We start from the raw sequence: 22,723 nt of genomic DNA, 5'->3' as shown, positions 1-22,723 counted from the left end.
CTTTAATCAAATTTGATTTTGCACCAAAATAGAGATTACATACAAAAGAAATAATTTAAAATGCATGTATAGGTAAATAACTTATAGAGCATAAAATCCTTTTTGACCATTCAAGAATGATTAGATCAAAAAGAATTTTTAAGAAGCTGATTTCATCAGTTTGTCCAAATTCTGAAAAAAAGGGCAATATTATACCAGTAAGAATGTAATAGTCAATATTATGACACTGAACTAGTAAATATTTACTAAGACAGTAAAGCTTAGAGATAGAGAGTATGGATTTTTGGCACCAGACTACCTGAATTCACATCTTAGCTCTGTCACTTACTAGATACACCATCTTAAGCAAATTAATCATTCTCATATATTAAACGGAAATAACAACAATACTTAACCTAGAAGGTAAGTATGAAAATTAAATAAATTCACGTAAAAGGCCTAGGAGAATAAACGGCACATTGTCAAGCTCTCAGATGTATGTTACTTACGATGATGATGATGATGACGACAATGATGCAGTGTTTGGAAATGTACTTGACAGAAAATTAACAATCTTTTATGAACAAAATGAGAAATATAGCACCAAGGCAAATAGGAGTTAAGAGGAGGAAGGAGTGATTCAGTGAGAATATAATGAAAGAAGATACCTTGAAAGAGTTGGCTTTGAAGAATGCACTGGAACTGAATTATATAAAAAGGAAAGTAATAGGAAAGAGAATACAGCATACACAAAGGCACAAAGGCATAAATGAGCAAAAATTATGAAAAAAAAAAACCGTGTTTCAGAAAAAGGGTCTGGCAGTTGGGAAAGGGGAAAAAAGTGAGATTTTTACATTATGAGCATTGCTAAGAAACAAAATCTTAAAGAGAAAAAAGGTGTTATAAGGAAAAATCTTGCTATCCTGGAACACAGCCCTACCTCCTAACTCACAAGAAGCTTCTAAAAATAGGAAAAATTCACCACATTAAAATATTAATAATGTTAAAAAAGAATCAACCCAGGAATTATGCCACAATATAAAAAGGAAAAGAAATGAATTTTTTAAAGTAGCAAATGAATCTGATTCAACAGAAAAATGTAGCCTGCAATAGATGAAAGTAGCCAAATACCTTTCCACAAATTTATTCCACAAATAAAAAAAAGCAACTCTCTCTATGAAACATGAGTACAGATTAGAGATATAAGCAGTTGGAAAGTAGACATCTAAATAGTTGGAAAAGAAATGGCAAGACAACCAAAGGAAACAAAAATGGAATTGTTAGAAATGAGAGAAAAGAGGAATGAAAAAATTGAAAATATCACAGAACTGAAGGTCAAAGTGTAAGAAAGAGACACTAAAAATAATATAGTAGTGGGAATGGGATAAAGGGTTTAGAGAAGCTTAAAATATTAAACAGAAATGTGCAGTTAAAAAAGATAAAGGAGAAAATAAAAGAAATGATAGACAAAGGCAACATATATTTAATTGAAAGAAAACCAAAATAGACAATAGTTAACAGGGCTGCCACACTGGAGTTTCGGACAGCCTTGTTAATGTAACTACAAAATAATCTAAAACAAATATAATATTTAAACAGTCAGAGGGAAAAAGATTATATTAAAAAATGGCAGTTGAAAATGACAGCACACCTCTCAACAGCAACAATGGAAGCTGGTTAATAACAGTCGAATGATATTCAAAATGTATTTCAAGAAAATAAGTGTCAATCTGGAATTCTACATCTAGCAAAAATACCCTCCTATAAAGGAGACAAAATTTTCAGGCCATCAATTCTGAGAGAGTTGAGCTGCATTATAGAAGAAATTCTAAAGGATGGGCTTACGGCACAGGGAATGAACACAATCCTAGACGTAAGATTAAAGACGCAAACAATAATGAAGAGAAAAAAAACCCAGTAAATATTTGGGTAAAATTAATGAACAATTGCTGTATAAGACAAATATTTTATAGGATCTTTGAACATGGTATCAAAATAAATGACAACAATAGAGCAATTGACAACAATAGAATAATGAATTAGAAGGTGAGAATATGAAGCTGAAAGTCTACTAAATCCTCACATGGGAAGAGAGAAAAGGCACTGATCAATTTTGTTAAGGTAATCATGCATACTTGTAATTTCTAAACTAATCATAAGTCAAATGATTTATTAATAAAATAAAATTTTCTTTATTTAAATAAAATTTATAGGAGATATTTCTCTTAAGAGGGATAAAGGTTGAAAATAAAAGATGGAAAAGATATGCCATACAAATAAGAAATGAAAACAGATCTTAATACAATTTACCTTAAAGCAAAAATATTTCTAGAGATAAAAAGGCACCTCATAATAAAAGATTTAATTCAAAATAATTTAAAATTTGTTTTCAATTAAAAACATGGCATCAAAATGTATAAAGTAAAATTGGACCAACTATAGGAAACATATAATTCCATGATCATAGTGGAAAGTGTTAACATCTTTCTCAGTAATGAGAATCAGACAGAAAATTCTTATTGATAAAGATTTGTGCAATATGATTAGCAACTCTGACCAACTGAACAGATATACAACACTGCTCCAACAACTAAAGAATTCACATTCTGTTCAAATATATATGATATGTTTATAAAAATTGAATAAGCTGGGTTATATAGCAAGTCTCATTAAATTTCAAAGGACTGGAAACATACAGGATATGCACTCTGGCCCCTATGCAATTATGCCAGAAATCACTAACAAAGAAAACAAGTAGTAAATCGCCACAAATTTGTAAATTAAAAACCACAGTTCTTCCAAAGAGCCATTTCATTTCATAATGAAAATACTAAACTGAACAAAAATAAAAATACTTCATAGCACAACTAAAGAACAAGAAGAGGAAATTTTATATATTTAAATGTATATAAGGGAAATTTTCAAAGTCTGAAAACTAATGAGCTAAGCATCTGGCTTAAAAAGTTGTTATAAAAAGACAGCAAATTAATCTCAAAAAGAGAAGGAAGACAACAGTAAACAGAGCATAAGTCAAGGACACAGGAAATAACAGAAAACATGAACAAACCAAAAATTGGTTCTCTCAAGAGACTAGTGCACTTGATAAACATGTGCTGATGGAAAAATATATATATATATTCAAGATAAGTAACAAAAAAGGGGCATCTCAAGAAATCCTGCAAACGCTAAACAAACAGTAAGATATTAGGTATACCTTAATACCCATAAATTTGAAATTTTTGATTATAGACAATTATAGACAATTCCTAGAAAAATATCATTTCATAAACCTGAACCAAACAATTAACAACTCTGATTAGTCCTATGATGTTTAAAGAAATTAAACTGATAGGTAAAAACACTCCCACCCACCAAATTTCAAGCACAGACAGCTTCAGACACTGGAAAGTGTTTGTTTGTTTGTTTGTTTGTTTGTTTGTTTGTTTTAACCAAGTATAAAATAAAGAAGTAATTCGGCTGAGGGTGGCGGCCCACAACTGTAATTCTAGCACTTTGGGAGGCCAAGGCAGGTGGATCACTTGAGCCCAGGAGTTTGAGACCAGCCTGGGCAATACAGCAAAACCCCATCTCTACAAAAAATTAACCGGGTGTAGTGGCACACACCTGTAGTCCCTGCTACCTGGGAGGCTTGGTAAGAGGATCACTTGAGCCCAGGGAGGTCAAGGCTGTAGTGAGCCGTGACTGTGCCACTGCACTCCAGCCTGGGCAACAGAGAGAGACCCTGTCTCAAAAAAAAAGAAAAGAAAAGAAAAAGAGAAAACAAATAAACAAATAGCTCACACTCGAAATTCCAGTGCTTTGGGATCATTTGAGCAAGGAGTTAAAGACCAGTCTGGGTAACATGGCGAGACCCCATCTCCACATTTTTAAAAATTAGCCAGGCATGATACCATGCACCAATAGTCCAGGCTACTCAGGAGGCAGGAGGATAGCCTGAGCCCAGGAGTTCAAGGCTAAAGTTAACTGATCATGCCACTGTACTCCAGTCTGGGTGACAAAGAGAGACCCTGCCAAAAGAACACAAAAACCTCCACACAAAGGTAACTTCAGGTCCAGTTGCCTTCACTAGTAAATTCTACCAAGCTACTACTCATTCTACACAAACACTTTTAGATTCCTGCCCCATTCTATAAGACTGGAAGTACCCAAACATACCAAAAGATAACAAAACAACACATGCACATTAAAAGAAAGCTGCAGACCAATATCTTACATACACAAATATATGCAAAAATACTTCATAAAAAGGTGGCAGATCAAATACAATACCTGAAAAGAGTAAGACACCATTATCAAGTAGGGTTTGTAAAAAGGAATACAAAATTGCATTAAAAACAGAAAATCAATTAAGATAATTCAACATACATATGCCTTTATAATGCTTTGCTTGACCACGCTTCACAGATACTGTGTTTTTTACAAATTGAAGGAAGTCTATGGATGCCGTTTTTCCAACAGAATTTCTTCACTTGTGTCTCTCTCTCATTTCAGTAATTCTCGCAATGTTTCAACCTTTTTCATTATTGTTGTATCTGTTACAGTGACCTATGATCAGTGATCTTTGATGTTAATAATGTCATTGTTTTGAGGCACCATGTTGTGTGTGTTCTGACTACTCCATAAACCAGCAGTTCCCCCATTTCTCTCCCTCTCTTTGGGCCTCCCTATTCCCTGAGATGCAACAATACTGAAATTAGGCCATTTAATATCTTTACCACAGCCTTTAAGTGTTCAACACAAACCTCTCACTTTAAATAAAAAAACTAGAAATAATTAAACTTAGGGAGGAAGGCATGTCAAAGGCCAAGATAGGCTGAAAGTTGACCTCTTGCACTAAAGTTGACCAAGTTGTAAATGAGAAGGAAAAGTTCTTGAAGGAAATTACAAGTGAACCCATGACTGATAAGCAAAACAGACTTATTGTTAATATGGAGAAAGTTAGAGCGGTCTGGATAGATTAAACCAGTCATAACACTCCCTTAAGCCAAAACCTAATCTAAAGCATGGCCTTAACTCTCTTCAAGTGTGTGAAAGCTGAGAGAAGTCAGAAAACTGCAAAAGAAAAGTTGGAAGCTAGCAGAGGTTGGTTCATGAAGTTTAAAGAAAGAAGCCACCTCTGTAACATAAAAGTGCAAAGTAAAGCCACAAGTGTTGATGTATTATAGAAGATGCAGCAAGTTATTAATATCTAGAAGATCTCGCTAAGATCACTGATGAAGGTAACTATACTAAACAGATTTTCAATGTAGACAAAACATTCCAATAGACTTCTATTGGAAGAAGGTGCCATCTAGGACTTTCATAGCTAGAGTGAAGTCAATGCCTGGCTTCAAAGCTTCAAAGGATAGTGTGACTGTCTTGCAAGGGTTTAACGCAGCTAGTGACTTTAAGTGGAAGTCAATGCTCATTTACTATTCTGAAAAATCCTAGGGCCCTTAAGAATTAAGCTGAATCTACTGCCTGTGCTCTACAAATGGAGTAACAAAGCCTAGATGACAGCACATCTGTGTACAGAATGGTTTACTGAATATTTTATGCCCACTGTTGAGACCTACTGCTCAGAAAAAGAAAAAAAGATTTCTTTCAAAGTATTACTGCTCACTGACAATGCACCTGTCACCCAAGAGCTCGATGGAGAAACACAGGAATATTAATGTTTTCATGCTTACTAACACATATCCATTTTGTAGCCTATGAATCAAGGAGTCATTTAGACTTTCAAGAAAATCTTATTATTTAAGAAACACATCTTGTAAGGCTATAGTTGCCACAGACAGTGATTCCTCTGATGGATCTGGGCAAAGTAAATTGAAAACCTTCTGGAAAGGATTCACCATTCTAGATGCCATTAAGAACATTCATGATTCATTAGAAGAGATCAAAATATCAACATAAACAAGAGTTTGGAAGAAGTTGATTCCAATGCTCATGGATGATGTGGAAAGTGTTAAAGGCTTCAGAAGAAGAAATTAACTGCAGATGTGGTAGAAATAGCAAGAGAACTAGAATTAGAAGTAGAGCCTGAAGATGTGACTGAACTGCTACACTCTCATGATAAAACTTGAATGGATGAGAAATTGCTTCTTATGAATGAGCAAATAAAGTGGTTTCTTGAGATGGAAACTACTCCTGATGAAGATGTTGTGAACATTGTTGAAATGACAACAAAGGATTTAGAATATTACATAAACTTAGCTGATAAAGCAGCAGCAGGGTTTGAGAGGACTGACTCCAATTTTGAAAGAAGTTCTATTGTGGGTCAAATGCAATCAGACAGCATTGCATGCCACAGATAAATCTTTTGTGAAAGGAAGAACTCATTGATGCAGCAAATTTCATTTTTGTCTTATTTTAAGAAACTGCCACAGCCACCCCAACTTTCAGCAATCACCATCCTTATCAGCCAGCAGCCATCAATACTGAGGCAAGACCCTTCACTAGCAAAAAGAGTATAACTCACTGAAGGCTCAGATGATCATTAGCATTTTTTAAGCAATAAAGCATTTTTTAAGTTAAGGTATATGCATTTTTTTTAAAGAAATAATGCCACTGTACCTTAAGAGGCTACAGTAAAGTGGAAAGATAACTTTTATATGCACAGGCAAAGGAAATAAAATTTGTGACTTGCTTTATTGTGTCATTCACTTCACTGCAGCGGTCTGGAGCCAAACCTGCAATATCTCCAAGATATGTCTATAATTAACAACTACTGCACAATCCAAAAAACGAGAGTGGAGAGATTATTTTTTAAACCAGGAAAACAGAAAAAAGAAAGAAGCAGGGAAAGACAAAGGGAGAAAGGTAGAGATTTCAGGTTGAAACTTTATGACTACCTTATTAAACTTTATCCTTCCTTTATCTCACAAAAGAAAATTTTTCTTTCTATAGCAAATAAGATAAGCTCAGCAAAGGGAGGATTTCAGTACAATCTCTACATGTCTGAGTAAAACATTCCTGTCCCTAGGTGATTACTTTTGCCTATCATCACTGGATCCTGCATGGGCAAAGAGGTAGTAGCAATTATTGGTTCCAAAATCACCTCTAATAAAATGAAATGTAAATACAGTGATGTTTCTAGACAAACAAAAAGCCTATTACAGAAATAAATAGAGCCTTACACTTTCTTAAAATACAGAAAATACTTAAAGATCATACTAAGTAATATACTAAAAATACTAAAAGTAGCTTTTGTATCCTCCATTACAAGAAGCTTGACAGAGACTCTTTTGATTCCCTAGATCTTCCTATTTAGCAGGCAGGAACTTCTTGTCCTTCTCTGCTATGTTTTTAATAGAGCAGAAGCCAAAAAACTCTGCACTGTTTACTTCCTTATTTGTCCAACAAATCATCATCAATGAGGTCAGAAGCAAACAGAACAACCCTGAAAGGAATGTTTATTAACTAACAGTGTTCCAGGCCAGTTTAGAGAGCCCATAGTATTCACAGTACAAAAACTATGATGTGGCTGTAAGTTTCAAGAATTGAGCAACTACTAATTTCTCTAAACTTGGTTCCTTTCTAGAGCCAAAGGATAAGTTAAGTCTCTAGATATCAAAACTGCACAAGATTTTTATCAGCTAATCTTAACCAACTGAGTACGTCACTAAAGAGAGCTTTAAAATATAACTGTTTTTAGCTTATTAACTGTAGAGTTGCCTGTGGCTGTTGTTTTGCTTTCCCTTCACAAAATGGTATCAAATGCCTTACTGATAAATATCTGAAACAAACAAAAAAGCCCTAAAATTACCTATGCCTCCCTCATCTTATGAGGTTAAAAAAAAACCACAGAATTCACTCCTAGAAATGGCATATATATACAATTTTTTTTATTGGTAGCATTTTAAAGTCTGGTAAGAGATTAGTTATTTGTTTGTTTATACTCCAAAATATACTCAATTTCAAACATACCAATCATTTATTTGCAAGTATCATCATCAATCAAGTAAGCAATAACAATGCACAAGGCTTAGAAGCAGATTTGTCATATTTTAAAAAGTGGAGCTCAAAGCAATTCATTTTAAGTTAACTTTAAATTTATAAACTCAAGGCAGTACAGGTCTGGTTTTTTTTTTAGCTACCCAATATCTGATAAATATGAATACCTAATAATAGATGATAATAACAGTGATAAAATTAAAATGAGAGCAAACCACTGAATAATCTATTATTTCTTATTTCTTCCTATAAAGGATGCACCAAATTCAATTCCACAAGTTTTATATTGTGCAACTATTCTGTTGTTTGTCACTATGAAAGTTACTGAGGAAGATTAAAAAAAAAAAGTCATACTATAAGCAACAACAGAGTCCCTTTTTAGTTTAAATAACAAAACACATCAGACCTTAAAAATCCAAATGAGTGTTACCCTCCAAAGCCAATACCCTGGGAGATAATACAGATGTTCAACTATTCACATTTCTTTCAAAGCCAGACTACAGGTCACACAAGAAAATCAGCAATTATATAGCATTCACACCACAAGGAAGTTGTTTTCAATACAAATCTCCTTGTTCCTTATATATAATTGTTTACTAATAACATTTTTTATTATCTAGCCCCCCTTCTCCTCAAAACTACACTGTTAATGAATATTGGCTACCAATATCAAAATATTATTTCTGATACAGTTTAATGCTAGTTAATGTTATCATTTGTAAGTGCATGGTTTCCCAAGATGACAACTTAAATTTATATGTGAGTTCAAGTACATTTCAATTTTTTAAGTCTCATTACATCATGGATCTATTTTACATGAAAGAAGTCCCTAATCCAAAGAGATAACAATCTTTAACCGAGTAAAAAACCAAGAAAAAAAATTACAGTAATAACTGGCATAAGCCTATATTCTTTTTGAGAAAAAGTTTCCCGTATGTACTTGAATTTACCCTAATAACCAATCTAAGTTTCATACCATTTACAGCCTTTTCAATCAACTCTTCGCAAGCATCAAAATCACCCTTCAACACCAGCTTGTCATGAATATCTGTTAACATGGGATGTTCCAGTGCAATCTTGGTTTTCTTTTGCAGTGACTCAAAAGCTTCTGTATAGTTGTGTTGTCTGAAGTGTTTTAGGCAAAGGCGAATAGCTTCCTGTTCACGGTACTACTAGAACACAGAGTAAGTATGGAAAGAAGATATTTGGTTAGATGATACTGTAGGAAACAATAACAACAGTAAAAATAACTAATCTACACTGAGCATTTATTAACACTATGTGCAAAGCAGTTTACTAACCTGATTCATTAGGTATCATTATTTGGCTCTTTTAACTAGCAAAACTAAAGCTTGGCCTGTTCCAATAACTTGCTCAAGGTCACAAAGTATGTAGCCAAAAGTTATTAAACCAAACCTAATTCCAGAGCCTCAACTTTGAAGAAAGGGAGAACATCTATTTCTTAAACTCCACTTAATACTGTAAAAATTATAACTCCATAGCATCTATTAATCCCATTACAATGCAGGTACTGAGAGCACAAAAGAACATTAAATAATCCACATAAATTATATTATGCTATTTTTGGTTTTTAAAAATAAACTATTACTTGAATGACAAGTATCAAGTATACAGATATTTCAAATTTACAAACACATTTTATGACTCAAAAATCATCAAAAAGAGACATTTAATCTTTTTTTTTTTTTTTTTTTTCTTTTTTTGAGACAGGGTCTTGCTCTGTCTCCCAGGCTGGACTGTAGCGGCATAATCTCAGCTCACTGCAACCTCCGCCTCCCAGGTTCAAGCAATTCTGCCTCAGCCTCCTAAGTAGCTGAGCTTACAGGCACGCGCTACCATGCCCAGCTAATTTTTGTATTTTTAGTAGAGTCGGGGTTTCACCATGTTGGTCAGGATGGTCTTGAACTCCTGACCTCAGGCAATCTGCCCACTTTGGTCTCCCAAAGTGCTGGGATTACAGGTGTGAGCCACTGCGCCCGGCCCAATTTAATTGTTTTCTAAGCCTGAACTACCTCATCTATTAAGCAGCTATAAAGTAGACATCTCAATTAACTGGAATCCAAAAAGCAGGCACTTAATTTATTAAAATTTTCCCCTAATAGGATAGATGCCAAAAATACAATCTTATAAAAAGGATTTTTTTTAAAAAATCTCAACTTCAGGAATATGTTCTGGGACTACCTCAAACTTCCTAAGTATACCACTATTCAAACAAACAGATGACACGGAAGCCTGCATGATAATCAAACAACAATGATTTACTTATAGGCATGACCCTTTAATAAGGCAAGAAAATAATGTGTTTAGGAAGATGTATAAGATTTGAAACAAATCAGTTGATAGCTGACTTAACTAATAAAAGGTCATTAAACACCTAATCCTTACACGTTATAATTAACTATAATTAATTAACAACTTAATTATAATTAGTTAACTATAATTAACTTACTCTTGGCCTCTAAAAAAGACTTATCATAACTACCATGTAACAATATATATTACAGTTATATTAAACAGCAGTATTTTTTAACCCTGTTGACTACTTTAGGAGTCTAAATCACATCCACATCTTAAATTTTCCATTAGGCTGCAAAACTATCCCACTAAAAACTATGTTTTAAGTATTTATATGAATACAAGTGAAAAAACAAAATTCAGAGTCAAATGGGTATAATAACATAAAAGCAGACTGTGGAGCCAAACTGCCTGAATTCATATACTGGCTCAAACACTTTACAATTGTGTGATCCTAGGCAAACTATTTAATCTCTCTGTTCTTCATTTCTTCATCTATAAACTAATGGGGATAATAAGTGCACCTGTCTCATAGAGTGATAATGACTAAGTGAGTTATCAGGATTCCTTAAAAGCTGGCAGACTGGAAGTGCTTAACAAAATGTTAGCTAACTGTTGTTATTATTATTTTGAATATTTTAAATTATTCTCAATGAAGATAAGAGATTGACATATTTCTCCTTTTATAGGCATTAAAGTCAGGATTTAAAACACAGTCCTACCTTGCTATACCAGTTGAGACAAGGTTGTACTATATCAGGATCATCAATGCCACTAAGTTCAACATACCAGATGCTAAAGTTAAAGCTGGGTCCCCAGGACAAGAGTGGAACTTTAAGGAGAAAAAACAAAAAGAAGAAGAAAAATATTAACACAGTTCAAATAAAACTTTAGCAAAGTAAAAGCACTATTCAACCTTATAAGGATTCATTCAACGAATTTTCTGGGCATCTTTTATATGACTGGCATGGTGCTAAGGCTACAACAGTAAAACGAAACAGATGACCCATGCCACCATAAGATTTCCTTAGTTAATAAAAACACTGTAAGATAAATTAAAAATGTGCACATGTCTACCCCCAAATAAATGCCACCAGAATTAGATGATTTAACAGGTAAATTTTATCAAATGTACAAGCAGCAAAAAATTACTTTAGAATTTAGTCTACATCAGAACACTGAAAGAGACTGAAATTATTTATCAGTGGCACAACCCTGAAATCCAAATCAGAAGAAAAAAGACTTAAGGCCAATCACAGCTATGAATACATATTTAAATACAAATTAAAAGGAGAAAAGTTGCAAAAAATTCTATCAGATTTTCATTGTAACCAAACAGATCTCATTCCAGGAATGGAAAGATGATGGTTCAATAAATAATAGGAGCTATATTAATATAATCTACCACGTTAACAAAATAAAAGAAAAAACACATGTGATGACTTAAATACATTATTATTTTTAAACCCTCAATATATAAGCAATATAAGGCAATAAAAAATTTCCTTAGATTTTTTTAAAAAGCATCAAAAACCTTAAAAATTAAACCTACTGGGAAAATACTAAATATTCCCACTCAAGTCAGAACAAGACAAAGACGTCCAATATCTCTACTATTTGTCACTAATTAGAGGTCTCAGCCAGTGCAATAAGGAAACAAACAAACAAATTAAGAAAAACGAATTGTAATTTAAAGATGACCGGTCTACCTAAAAAAATTCAAGAGAGCCAGGAGCAGTAGCTCAAGCCTGTAATCCCAGCACTTTGGGAGGCCGTGGCAAGAGGATCACTTGAGGCCAGGAATTCAAAACCAGCCTGGCGAACACAGTGAAACTCTGTCTCCACTAAAAATAGAAAAAATAGCCAGTCATGGTGGTGTGCGCCTATAATCCCAGCTACCTGGGAGGCTGTGGCAAGAGAATCACTTGAACCCAGGAGGCGGAGGTTGCAGTGAGCTGCCATGACACCACTGTACTCCAGCCTGGGCGACAGAATAAGACTGTGTCTCAGTGGAAAAAAATATATATATATATTCAATTGAAAAACTTTTCTTTTTATTTGTAAACAAGGTAAACACACAAAAATCAACTTTTCCTATACCTACAATAACCAATTAGAAAATATACCTCAGAAAAGTCCTATTTATAATGGCAAAAAGCTAAAAATACTTCAGAATAAACTTAAAATACACAATATTTATAAGAAAATATAAAATTTTAGTGAATAATTGAATAAATGAAAGAACATACTATGTTCCTATATAGGAAAACTCAATATTGTAAATGTGTAGCTCTCTCCAATTAATTATAAATTTAACATCATGTCAATCAAAATCCCAATGGTCTTTCCAGAGGTCCCACGTAGTCAAAACTACTTTTTTTTTTAATAACAACACTAGTTATTTTTCAAAACAACTATTTTACAAAATAACATAATAAACACTTTTCTAGCCTTTTAATAATAGCAACATTGCACTAATGGTACAAAAGCAATGGTGTGTAAAACTGCTAGCACCTTGGTACCAAACTAATGGCACCAAAAAGTACTATTAGTGCTCAGTAAGTACAAAGTGCACTGTATGCCTCATCACCATACACTGGCAGTAAAATAAAATAAAATAAAATAAAAATAATTTTTACCAATGGCACAGAAAAATTAATTTTATTAAATTCCCATCAAGTACACATCTGTCTAGTATCCTGTGTGACAAAATGAGATTTGCATATAAAGCATTTTTGTTGTGTACCAAACCACAATGGTTATCTCAAGGAAAGGACCTGTACAATTATTCAAGTTGTGAGTTTAAAAATCAATTTATTTTTCATGGAATGCCATTTTATTCTTGAAAGAAAAACAGACAACCTATGATTATTCAGATTTGGGTATTTGCCAAACATTTACATGTTATTTCAAGGAAAATACTTAATGATATTTGCTGTCAAGGATAAAAACCAAGCTTTCAAGAGAAAAATTAGAATTTTGGAAGATAAGTACCCACCACTGTGAGCTTAACTGATTCCCAACACTTAGATTTTTTTAAATGAGATTAGATGTGATATTAATAAATGTGATTTTTAAAATATTACATAATGAAGTGTTTCAACATTTGGGAGATCTGTGTAATTCAGTGAACCATATTTTCTAAATAACCAATGAATGTTACAAAATCACACCTGGGTAAAAAGTCCAAGACAGACCACTGGGTAAAAAGTCCAAGATAGACCAGTGAATTTTAATGTAACAACAGATTCACTGATGCAGTTTCAGAATCAATAATGCAACTATCTTTAAGAAACTAACACTTGCAGAGTTTTGATGAAGCATCAAAATAGAATATCCAGAATAGCTGATACCAGGCGTAATGATTTCCAATATCCGACTGAATAAGGAAGATGTATGGGGTATGATACTTTTATATATTTTTGTCATCTAAAACAGGGGTCCCAAATCCCCAGGCCCAAACCTGTACAGGTCCGTGGCCTGTTAGGAACCCAGACGCATGGCAGGAGGTGCGCAGTGTGTTAAGGGAGCATTACTGCCTGGGCTCTGCCTCCTGTCAGATCAGCGTTGGCATTAGATTCTCAAAGGACTGCAAACTCTATCATGAACTGCAAATACAAGGGATCTAAGTTGCGCACTCCTTATGAGAATCTAATGCTTGATGATCTGAGATGGAAAAGTTTCATCCCAAAACCATCTCTCCACCATACCCTGCCCCAACTTCTGGGTCCACAGAAAAACTGTCTTCCACAAAACTGGTCGCTGGTGTCAAAAAGGTTGGGGACCACTGATATAAAGGAAGCTGTGTGAATAAAAACACAGGCAGTAGCAACCAGCCATAAGGATGTATGAAGGACTGCTGGGATATTTAATATGCCTTCTGTTTATGTATGTAAACAACACACATTTCAGAAAGTTTTTTTTAACAACAAATATTAAATTATCTTTGTTTTAGTGTTTCTTTATGTAGCAGTGTCATTTAAAAGTTTATCTACTAAATCACATAGCAATAACCATCTAGTAGTATAAGAGTCAGAATAAAATAATGATTCTAAACTCAAAAAGCACCAAGAATATAGTCTATATATGTCACCAGACATAAAATATTAGAGATTTCCAGGTCCAAGTCTCATTAAGAATTCATTTATTGGTCCTGGTGCAGTGGCTCAAGTCTGTAATCCCAACACTTTGGGAGGCAGAAGCAAGAGGATCATTTGAGCCCAGGAGTTCAAGACCAGCCTGGAAATATAGTGAGACCCTATCTCTACAAAAAAAAATTAAAAATCAGCTGGGCATGATAGTATGTGCCTGTAGTCCCGGCTACTTGGGAGGCCAGATGGAAGGATCACCTGAGCCCAGGAGTTCAGTGTTACAGTGAGCTATGACCACATTACTAAATTCTAGCCTAGGTAACAGAGAAAGACCCTGTCTCTTAAAAAACGAAACAAAACAAAACAAAAACCTTTTAAAACACTTGCAGTGAAATTTAATGTTACCCAATGGTCCAATAGAAATATTTCTAGAATAAAATTAGTTATAATTTTTAATACCTTTAAAGAATACCTTTAGAGGAAGGAGGTAAATCATGAAGTTATCTCACCAAAGGGCATATATATTACAGATGAATAAACAATATAATTAATTTTCAACAGACTAAAAGGGTATGTAAAAAATGAGCAGAATGATGTCCACTCACTTCAAATGCCAGTGATTTTTGGTAGCATTAACAATACTAATAATGCATATTAGAACACTGTAAGAAATCTAAAAGTGAATTAAAGCTCCAGGCACGTGTTCTTTGTTCCCTGATAAAAGACGCCTCCCTCATCAAATAAAAGAATTAGAAACTCCTAATACATATCCCAAGGCTAGCAGTTTGTATTCTAGGATTCAGTCATCAGTTTTCCCCATAGGACAATCAGACATGAATATAATCAACATCCCTGTGTCACCTTTTTTCATAAAATGGCCAGCCTGGGCAAGACAGCAAGACTCAGTTTCTACAAAAAAATTGTTTTTAAAATTAGCCAGGTGTGGTGGTGTGCTACTAGGGAGGCTGAGGCCGGAACATGGCTTGAGCCCAGGAACTGGAGGTTGCACTGAGCTCTAATTGTGCCACCTGAGCAACAGAGCAAGACTCTGCCTCTTTAAAAAAAAAAAAAAATTAGGCCAGGCGCAGTGGCTCACGCCTGTAATCCCAGCACTTTGGGAGGCCAAGGCGGGTGGATCGCCTCAGGTCGGGAGTTCAAGACCAGTCTGACCAACATGGAGAAACCCCGTCTCTACTAAAAATACAAAATTAGCTGGGCATGGTGGCGCATGCCTGTAATCACGGCTACTCAGGAGGCTGAGGCAGAAGAATCGCTTGAACCCAGGAGGCAGGAAGTTGTGGTGAGCCGAGATTGTGCCATTGCACTCCAGCCTAGGCAACAAGAGCGAAACTCCATCTCCCAAAAAAAAAAAAAGAGGTTCTGAGAGATACTAAAAATTCAAGATTAACTATTCTGAAAGAGTGCATCTACTATTCTACTACAGATTTAATGACATAAGTATACTTAGCACAGTAACTGGCACATACTAAGTGTTCAATAAATGTTAGCTGTTATTATCTATTATTATTATATTAATTTTCCTCTTAATAGTATACTTCTAAAATGTCACTTTTCCACATGCTCTCCTAAAGGGCTTCCTGGACCTAATACCCAGACTTCATGCTCAGATTTCATGCTGCATCCAGCCAGAGTTAAAGCCGCTCTCTGAAGTCTCCACAATCATCCAGGCTGCAGCTGACTCCTTTACAAAAATCCACATCTCTCCATTTACCAAAAACCAAGACTCCCCCTGAATCCTTCCAAGACCCTGTACCTCTTTTTGCCCTCACCTACCCCTGATTTCCTTATACAGCTGTTATTGTGGCTATAAATCAGGATGTAAACCCTTTGAGCCATCTGTAACCAATACCCTCAACCCATTTTATGTTTACTTTCCTCTGATCTAATCTCCTGCTGAGGTTTCCCTTCCCAAACTTTAACTTGCCCTCTGGAATCCAGTCTCCCAATTAATAACTCACCTCTGTTACTAAATTTTCCTTTCACCTCTAGGTCTTATCTAAAACGAAGCTTCTTTCTAAGGCCAACTGTCCTTCTACACTAAGTCCCATCAAAGTCCCTAGAATACTACATGTAAGAAGGCATGTAAACACAAACTTTAAAAATATAAGTACGAAAATGTGCAAAAGAGATATCCAAAATGAAATCATTTCTTCCATAAATGTACTCTTAAATTAAAACCACAGATCCACAAACTGGAACAGAATTCAAGAAAATATCCAATATAGCTACCTATCCTACCATTAGACAGAAAAAGCATTAACATCCTCATTTTATACAAACGGTAACTTAAGAAAGGAAAGTAAAACTTTCCTGAAGGAAGGCAGTCCAATGACATCAGTTCAGCTTTGCTGGTACTCTGAATTATCCACAACAGATCTTAAAAGTTAACCCCTGCCACACAGTAGAAATGTGGGCTATTTTCCTTGTTAACAATTTATGACCAAACTTACTTCAATTTGCTTAATAAGCTACATTCATTATAAATGAAAATTATTATAGTTACATGTCAATAAACAATTTGGAGATTATCTGCCATTGTGTTAGCCTTGCTTCTGTTCCTCTCCATTACTGTGAATAATTGAAGGCTGACTAAATTGAGAAATTGTGCTGTTTAAGCATTAACTTGTTTTTTAAATAAAGCAAGATCTTTCAAACATGTCACTATAGAACACAGATGTAAAATACTCAAAGGCTTTTTTTAAGTCAAATTCTAACGATTTACCTAAATGAAATAAACGTCTGTGCTAAACTAACATCAAAAGAGAGCTATACATCATTCAAGTCCTTTACTGGAATAACTTTTGAAGAAAATATGACAAACTAAAAATACTGACCTAACATATGGCCTTTTAGTTCCATATTTTCCTTATATTACTTTTAAAAAAAAAGTTCTTAAGAGAATGCTGGGAAAGGGTTGGGAAGCAAATACACTGCTGACCGGTATTAACATATTTTAAGAGAAAAGTAAGACATACTAAGTTATCTATATATTAATATCCTAAATAGAAAATGGGCTAATAAGTGTCTACTATTATTTGGAAAGCTCCAATTAACATTTTGCCTAAATACCATTAAACTAACCCTAGATCAAGTAAAAGACATCATTATGCCCTATAATTAAAAAGGTGATGGGAGAAATGGGTGGCTGTTGGTGAAAGGGTAAAAAGTTTCAGTCAAACAGGAAGAATAAGTTCTGGAGATCTACTGTACAGCATGGTGACTATAGTAATAACTGAAATTGCTCAAAGAGTAGATCTTAAATGTTCTCACCATAAAAAAATGTTAAGTATGTGAGGTGAGGGATATGTTAATTAGCTTGATTTAATAATTTCACAATGTATTCATATGTCAAAACATCACATTGTAAACCATAAATATATATAATTATTATTTGTCAATTACACCTTAGTAAAGCTGGGGGGAAATTTTTTAAGTGCACATATTCAAATACTCAGCAAAAAAGAAAAGAAAGGGGAAAAAAGGCTGACAGGGCTGGAAAAGGTTCCAATTTCCACTGCTTGTATACTTGCAACATAAAATCATAAAATTGTTAAAGCTATGCAAAGGTCTTTAGGAACTGGTAACTCTAAATACTGATGAAAACATTACCCAGTGCAAAAGAAGTAAATAACCGAAAGTTAAATTTATTTTTAAAATTTGCTTGCTCATAAATTCTTATAAGAAAACAGAATATAGGTTTTAATTTATAAGTATTTATTATAACAACAGAAACTATAATTACTACAAAGTGACATACTGGAATCCAATTGTTCCAAAAACAGTTTCTGTATATAAGCAGTTTTTCTTAAGACCTCAAATATTCTTTTGCCCAACAGAACTGTTTGAGTCACAAAACAAAATGGCAGCAACTCTTGATAGATTGGCAAACAATGACTATGTTTGTTCCAAAAGAGTAATTATTCTCCCAAATCAAAATGTGGACTCTGGCTTTTATTATTATTCTTCAAAGTATCTAATTCACTTTAATCCCCATATTAATATAATATTTTCAAAAGTATGCAACATGGTTATAAATTAGAAGTTTTTTTTGTTTGTTTTTTTTTTTTGGAGATGGAGTCTCGCTCTGTCTCCCAGGCTGGAGTGCAGTGGCATGATCTTGGCTCACTGCAAACTCTGCCTCCTGGGTTCACGGCATTCTCCCGCCTCAGCTTCCCGAGTAACTGGGACTACAGGCACCTACCACCACGCCCAGCTAATTTTTTTTTGTATTTTTAGTAGAGACGGGGTTTCACCATGTTAGCCAGGATTTAATTGCTCAATTTCCCTACCTTCTAAATAATAAATCCTAAAGGAAACAAAATCACCTGAAAAATACTAATTTTGAGGATGCATTATAAATACTTTCTTAAGCTAAAATACTTGCTAAATAAATACATGCCTTAAGGTAATATTTTTCAAACAGTGATTTGCAACCTATCGATGGGTCATTAAATCAATTTAATGGGTTTGACCAGCATTTAACTAAAAAAAATAAATAAATAAAAGAACATAACTGATAATAACCATAATATACTGCCTTAAGGATTTCATCAGTATTTGGTTTTAGAATATTATTGTTTTAGTATAAGTGATAAACCTTCCATAAAATTAAGGCAATCAAATCACTAGATCCCATAAAATCTAAGAAAACTTTCAAAAGAGAAAACATTTGGAAAAGATTCCACTTGAAATAACTGCGACTTAGTAATGAATTTATATAAAGCAGAAGTCAGCAAACTTCTCCTGTAAAGGACCAAAGAGTAAATTTAAGGGGCTCTGTGGTCTCTTGCAACTACTCAAGTCTACTTTTGTAGCACAAAAGCAGATACAGACAATATGTAAACAAACCAGCGCAGCAATGTTCCCATAAAATTGTATTTAAAAAAACAAGAGGCCTGCAGGATTTGGTCTATGGGCTATAGTTTGCTGACTGATGATATCAAGAATTTGTTTCTATTTCAGAATGCTAAAATCTTACCTATTTTAATGAATCGACAAGGGAACATCTGTTCATCAATTTTATGCTTCAAGGTGAATGTTTCTTTGTTATAATCATTCTTTAAGCCACTGTGGGAAAAAAATAAGGCTATTAAATCTGACTTCATAATTTAGTAAATGCACTAGAACACGAATTAATGCACACTCAGGTTTTAAGTTTAAACTCATGCTCAAAATATTATGACCAAGACAATATAAACAAGTAGTTGAACATGGGCATATAGGTCAAAACCGGTACATTCAAATCAACAGCATTATAACTGGATTCTCTTAATTATATGAGGATTAATGAAAAATGTTCAGTATTATGAAGAATGTAGCTACGGTGTTTAAAAATGTGTGACAGGGCCTAGTGTCCTGAATGGATAACTGAATATAACATAAAATTTTCAACGGTAAGAATGAAATTCAAAAATAATTCACAGTCAAATCTGACAACTTAAACAAAACCACATATTAGAATACGCCAAAGAATTTAGTTATTTAATTCTGACTGAGATGCCAATGTTTCTTTTATAGTTCAACAAATTTTCAAAGCCAACCTTACTCTGTTGGTTTAATAGCATCTGCTTTATCCTAAATAAAAATAAATGGATATCACCTCTCTACTTAAACAACTAGGACTGACACAATGATTTATGGGAAAGTCACTCACCCTCAGGTTGCTTTACATTTCCTGAAATACTTTCATGACTTAAATACAGTATAGAGTATTTGCTTATATAAAATATTATGTTAATGGGCCATACCATATCACAAATATATTGCTGTTGTTGTTGTTGTTGTTTTTTGAGACAGAGTCTCACTGTTTCACCCCAGCTGGAGTGCAGTGGTGCGATCTTGGCTCACTGCAACCTCTGACTCCCAGGTTCAAGTGATTTTCCTGCCTCAGCCTTCCAAGTAGATGGGACTACAGTCGTCCGCTACCATGTCCAGCTAATCTTTGCATTTTTATTAGAGACAGGGTTTCACTGTGCTGGCCAGGCTGGTCTTGAACTCCTGACCTCGTGATCCACCTGCCTCAGCCTCCCAAAGTTCTGGGATTACAGGCATGAGCCACCACACCCAGCCATCACAAATATATTCTACATCTCCATGGTTTCATTTGTCCATTCCATTAGCTATCTGATTTTTCATTTGCTGGGCAGCAAATTAACACCTTCATTCCCGGTGGTCTAATATTATTAAAACTCAAATTTACTGAGCTCCTTCCAAGTGACAGGCACTGTGCTTGGTGTAGTCACGCATCTTTCAATTTATAAAACATTCCTCTTTCTAGTCTCCAACTTAGAGTAAACCACTAGAATATTGCTTCTGGATTAGGGCAATTAATCTTAGTGTTTTGGATAGAGCCTGTATTTTTTTTACAGCAAAGATTATAGCAAAAATTTTTATTAAAGCTGAAAATATTTCTGAAGTCATTAACAGCTCAAAAATACAATTAAAAAAGGATGAAACAAAAAAGTATGATTCTTCTTTGGTAAAAATATTAACTAGGGTCTGTTGGTTAAAAAATAAAAATAAAAAAGAAAGCTAACTCAAGCCACAGTATTAAACTAAGGCATTAGGAATAGAATAGAAGGAATACTCTTTTCTCCTTTGAAAGAAAAATCAAACCATGCAGATTAGCTACAAAAAGACTAAGACTACGTTTTGTTTAGAAGACAGCTCTCTTCAACATAACCATAACTCACCTGGACAACAGCTCTGTCATATTTTCTTCATTCATTCCACCAAAGACTTTAAATTTCTTCAAATTGCAAACATGAGTTTTCTCATATTTTCCAAATGTGATATTCTGAACTATAGCAGGCCTTTCGAGCTTTAGAATCAAGTACTAAAAAAAGAAACGACCAAATTATATCCTCTTCTGTTTAAAACAAATGTTAGACAACTTTAAAACTATTGCCAGTTAACAGAAGAATGTATAAGGTCCATCCTTGTCCATCCTGTACTAGCAGATTTTTTTAAAGCTATAGAATAGTACATAACAGCCTTATAAAGGTTATCCCACCAGAACCACTTTTCACACCAGTAGATCCCAAAAACTACATTATCCCCAACACTGTAGGTGAAGGGAGGAAAAAAAGAACTAGTGAGATAACTTCTAATCAAAGAACAGTATTCAATAAAAGATATAACCAGACTATGCAAAACCAAATAAAACAAGATTAGAATACAAAAATAACAATTACATATTCCTATGGACTCTACTTCAATAACTAAATCAATGTTTGAAAGCGGCACTAAAATTTTTAGATGTACAAGCAAAGATTTACTAATCAACCCTGCCAAGTTTACAAATTTGAAACCCAAATCTACTCTAGATACGTCTAATGTAGCTCGTTTTCCTATTACACATTGGATAAAACGGGATCAATTAAATAGAGAACATCACGCAGACTGTTCTCTATTATAAAAATTAAGAAGAAAATTACCACTCCTTGAACACATGTTGGAAAAGCTATTTAGAAAAACAATTCAGATGTTTTGTTGGAGAGACGTCATGCTTCACGATATTGGATAACATAGGTGATAAAGATGGTTAAGAATAAACTTGCTGGTCCTGCCTCTTATCACACACAAAAATCAACTCAAAATGGATAAAAACTGATCCAACATCAATCCTTTAGGACTGAAGACCTGGCCAGGTGCGGTGGCTCACACCTGTAATCCCAGCACTTTGGGAGGCCGAGGTGGGCGGATCACAAGGTCAGGGGTTTGAGACCAGTCTGGCCAACATGGTGAAACTCCGTTTTTACTAAAAATACAAAAATTAGCCGGGTATGGTGGCGGTCGCCTGTAATCCTAGCTACTCAGGAGGCTGAGGCCGGAGAATTGCTTGAACCCTAGAGGTGGAGGTTGCAGTGAGCCAAGATCACGCCATTGCACTCTAGCTTGAGTAACGGAGCAAGACTCTAGCTCAAAAAAAAAAAAAAAAAAAAAAGACTGAAGACCTAAATGTAAGAGCTAAAACTTTAAACATCTTAGACAAAAACTATGGGCAAATCTTCATGACTCTGGATTTGGCAACGGATTCTTAGATATGACAGCAAAAGTACAAACAAAATAAAATAAATTGGATTTCATCAAAACTAAAATTTTAGTATCAAAGGATACTATCAAGAAAGTGAAAAGACACCCTATAGAATGGGAGAAAATATTTGCAAATCATATATCTGATAAGAGTCTGGTATCTGGAATATATTAAAAATGCCCTTACAATTTAACAACAAAAAGACAAACAACCCAATTTAAAAACAGATAAAGGACCTGAATAGCCCTTTCTCCAAAGAAAGTAAACAAATGGCCAACAGGCACATGAAAAGGTGCTTAACATCATTAGTCATCAGGAAAATGTA

At 34.3% G+C, this 22,723-nt stretch overlaps 1 protein-coding gene across 11 annotated transcripts in view; it reads right to left on the bottom strand.

Annotated features, from left to right (window-relative positions):
* MKLN1 (muskelin 1) overlaps positions 1-22,723 on the bottom strand; it is a 390,597-nt gene that overhangs the window by 92,738 nt on the left and 275,136 nt on the right. For 10 of the 11 annotated variants that reach the window (XM_034964996.4, XM_063606098.1, XM_063606097.1 and 7 more), the window contains 4 exons: positions 21,056-21,198; positions 19,342-19,430; positions 10,974-11,083; positions 8,912-9,104 (listed from right to left, as the gene is read on the bottom strand). In XM_034964996.4, coding sequence (XP_034820887.1) covers positions 8,912-9,104; positions 10,974-11,083; positions 19,342-19,430; positions 21,056-21,198 — 535 coding nt within the window. Of the gene's footprint in view, positions 1-8,911; positions 9,108-10,973; positions 11,084-19,341; positions 19,431-21,055; positions 21,199-22,723 lie in introns of those variants that run through there. The other variant, XM_034964998.3, reaches the window with a different exon arrangement.

Source organism: Pan paniscus, chromosome 6, assembly GCF_029289425.2.
Source record: "Pan paniscus chromosome 6, NHGRI_mPanPan1-v2.0_pri, whole genome shotgun sequence".
NCBI classification, from domain to species: Eukaryota; Metazoa; Chordata; class Mammalia; order Primates; family Hominidae; genus Pan; species Pan paniscus.
Note: the sequence above shows the minus strand (reverse complement) of the source record. Positions and strands in the feature narration are given on the sequence as shown.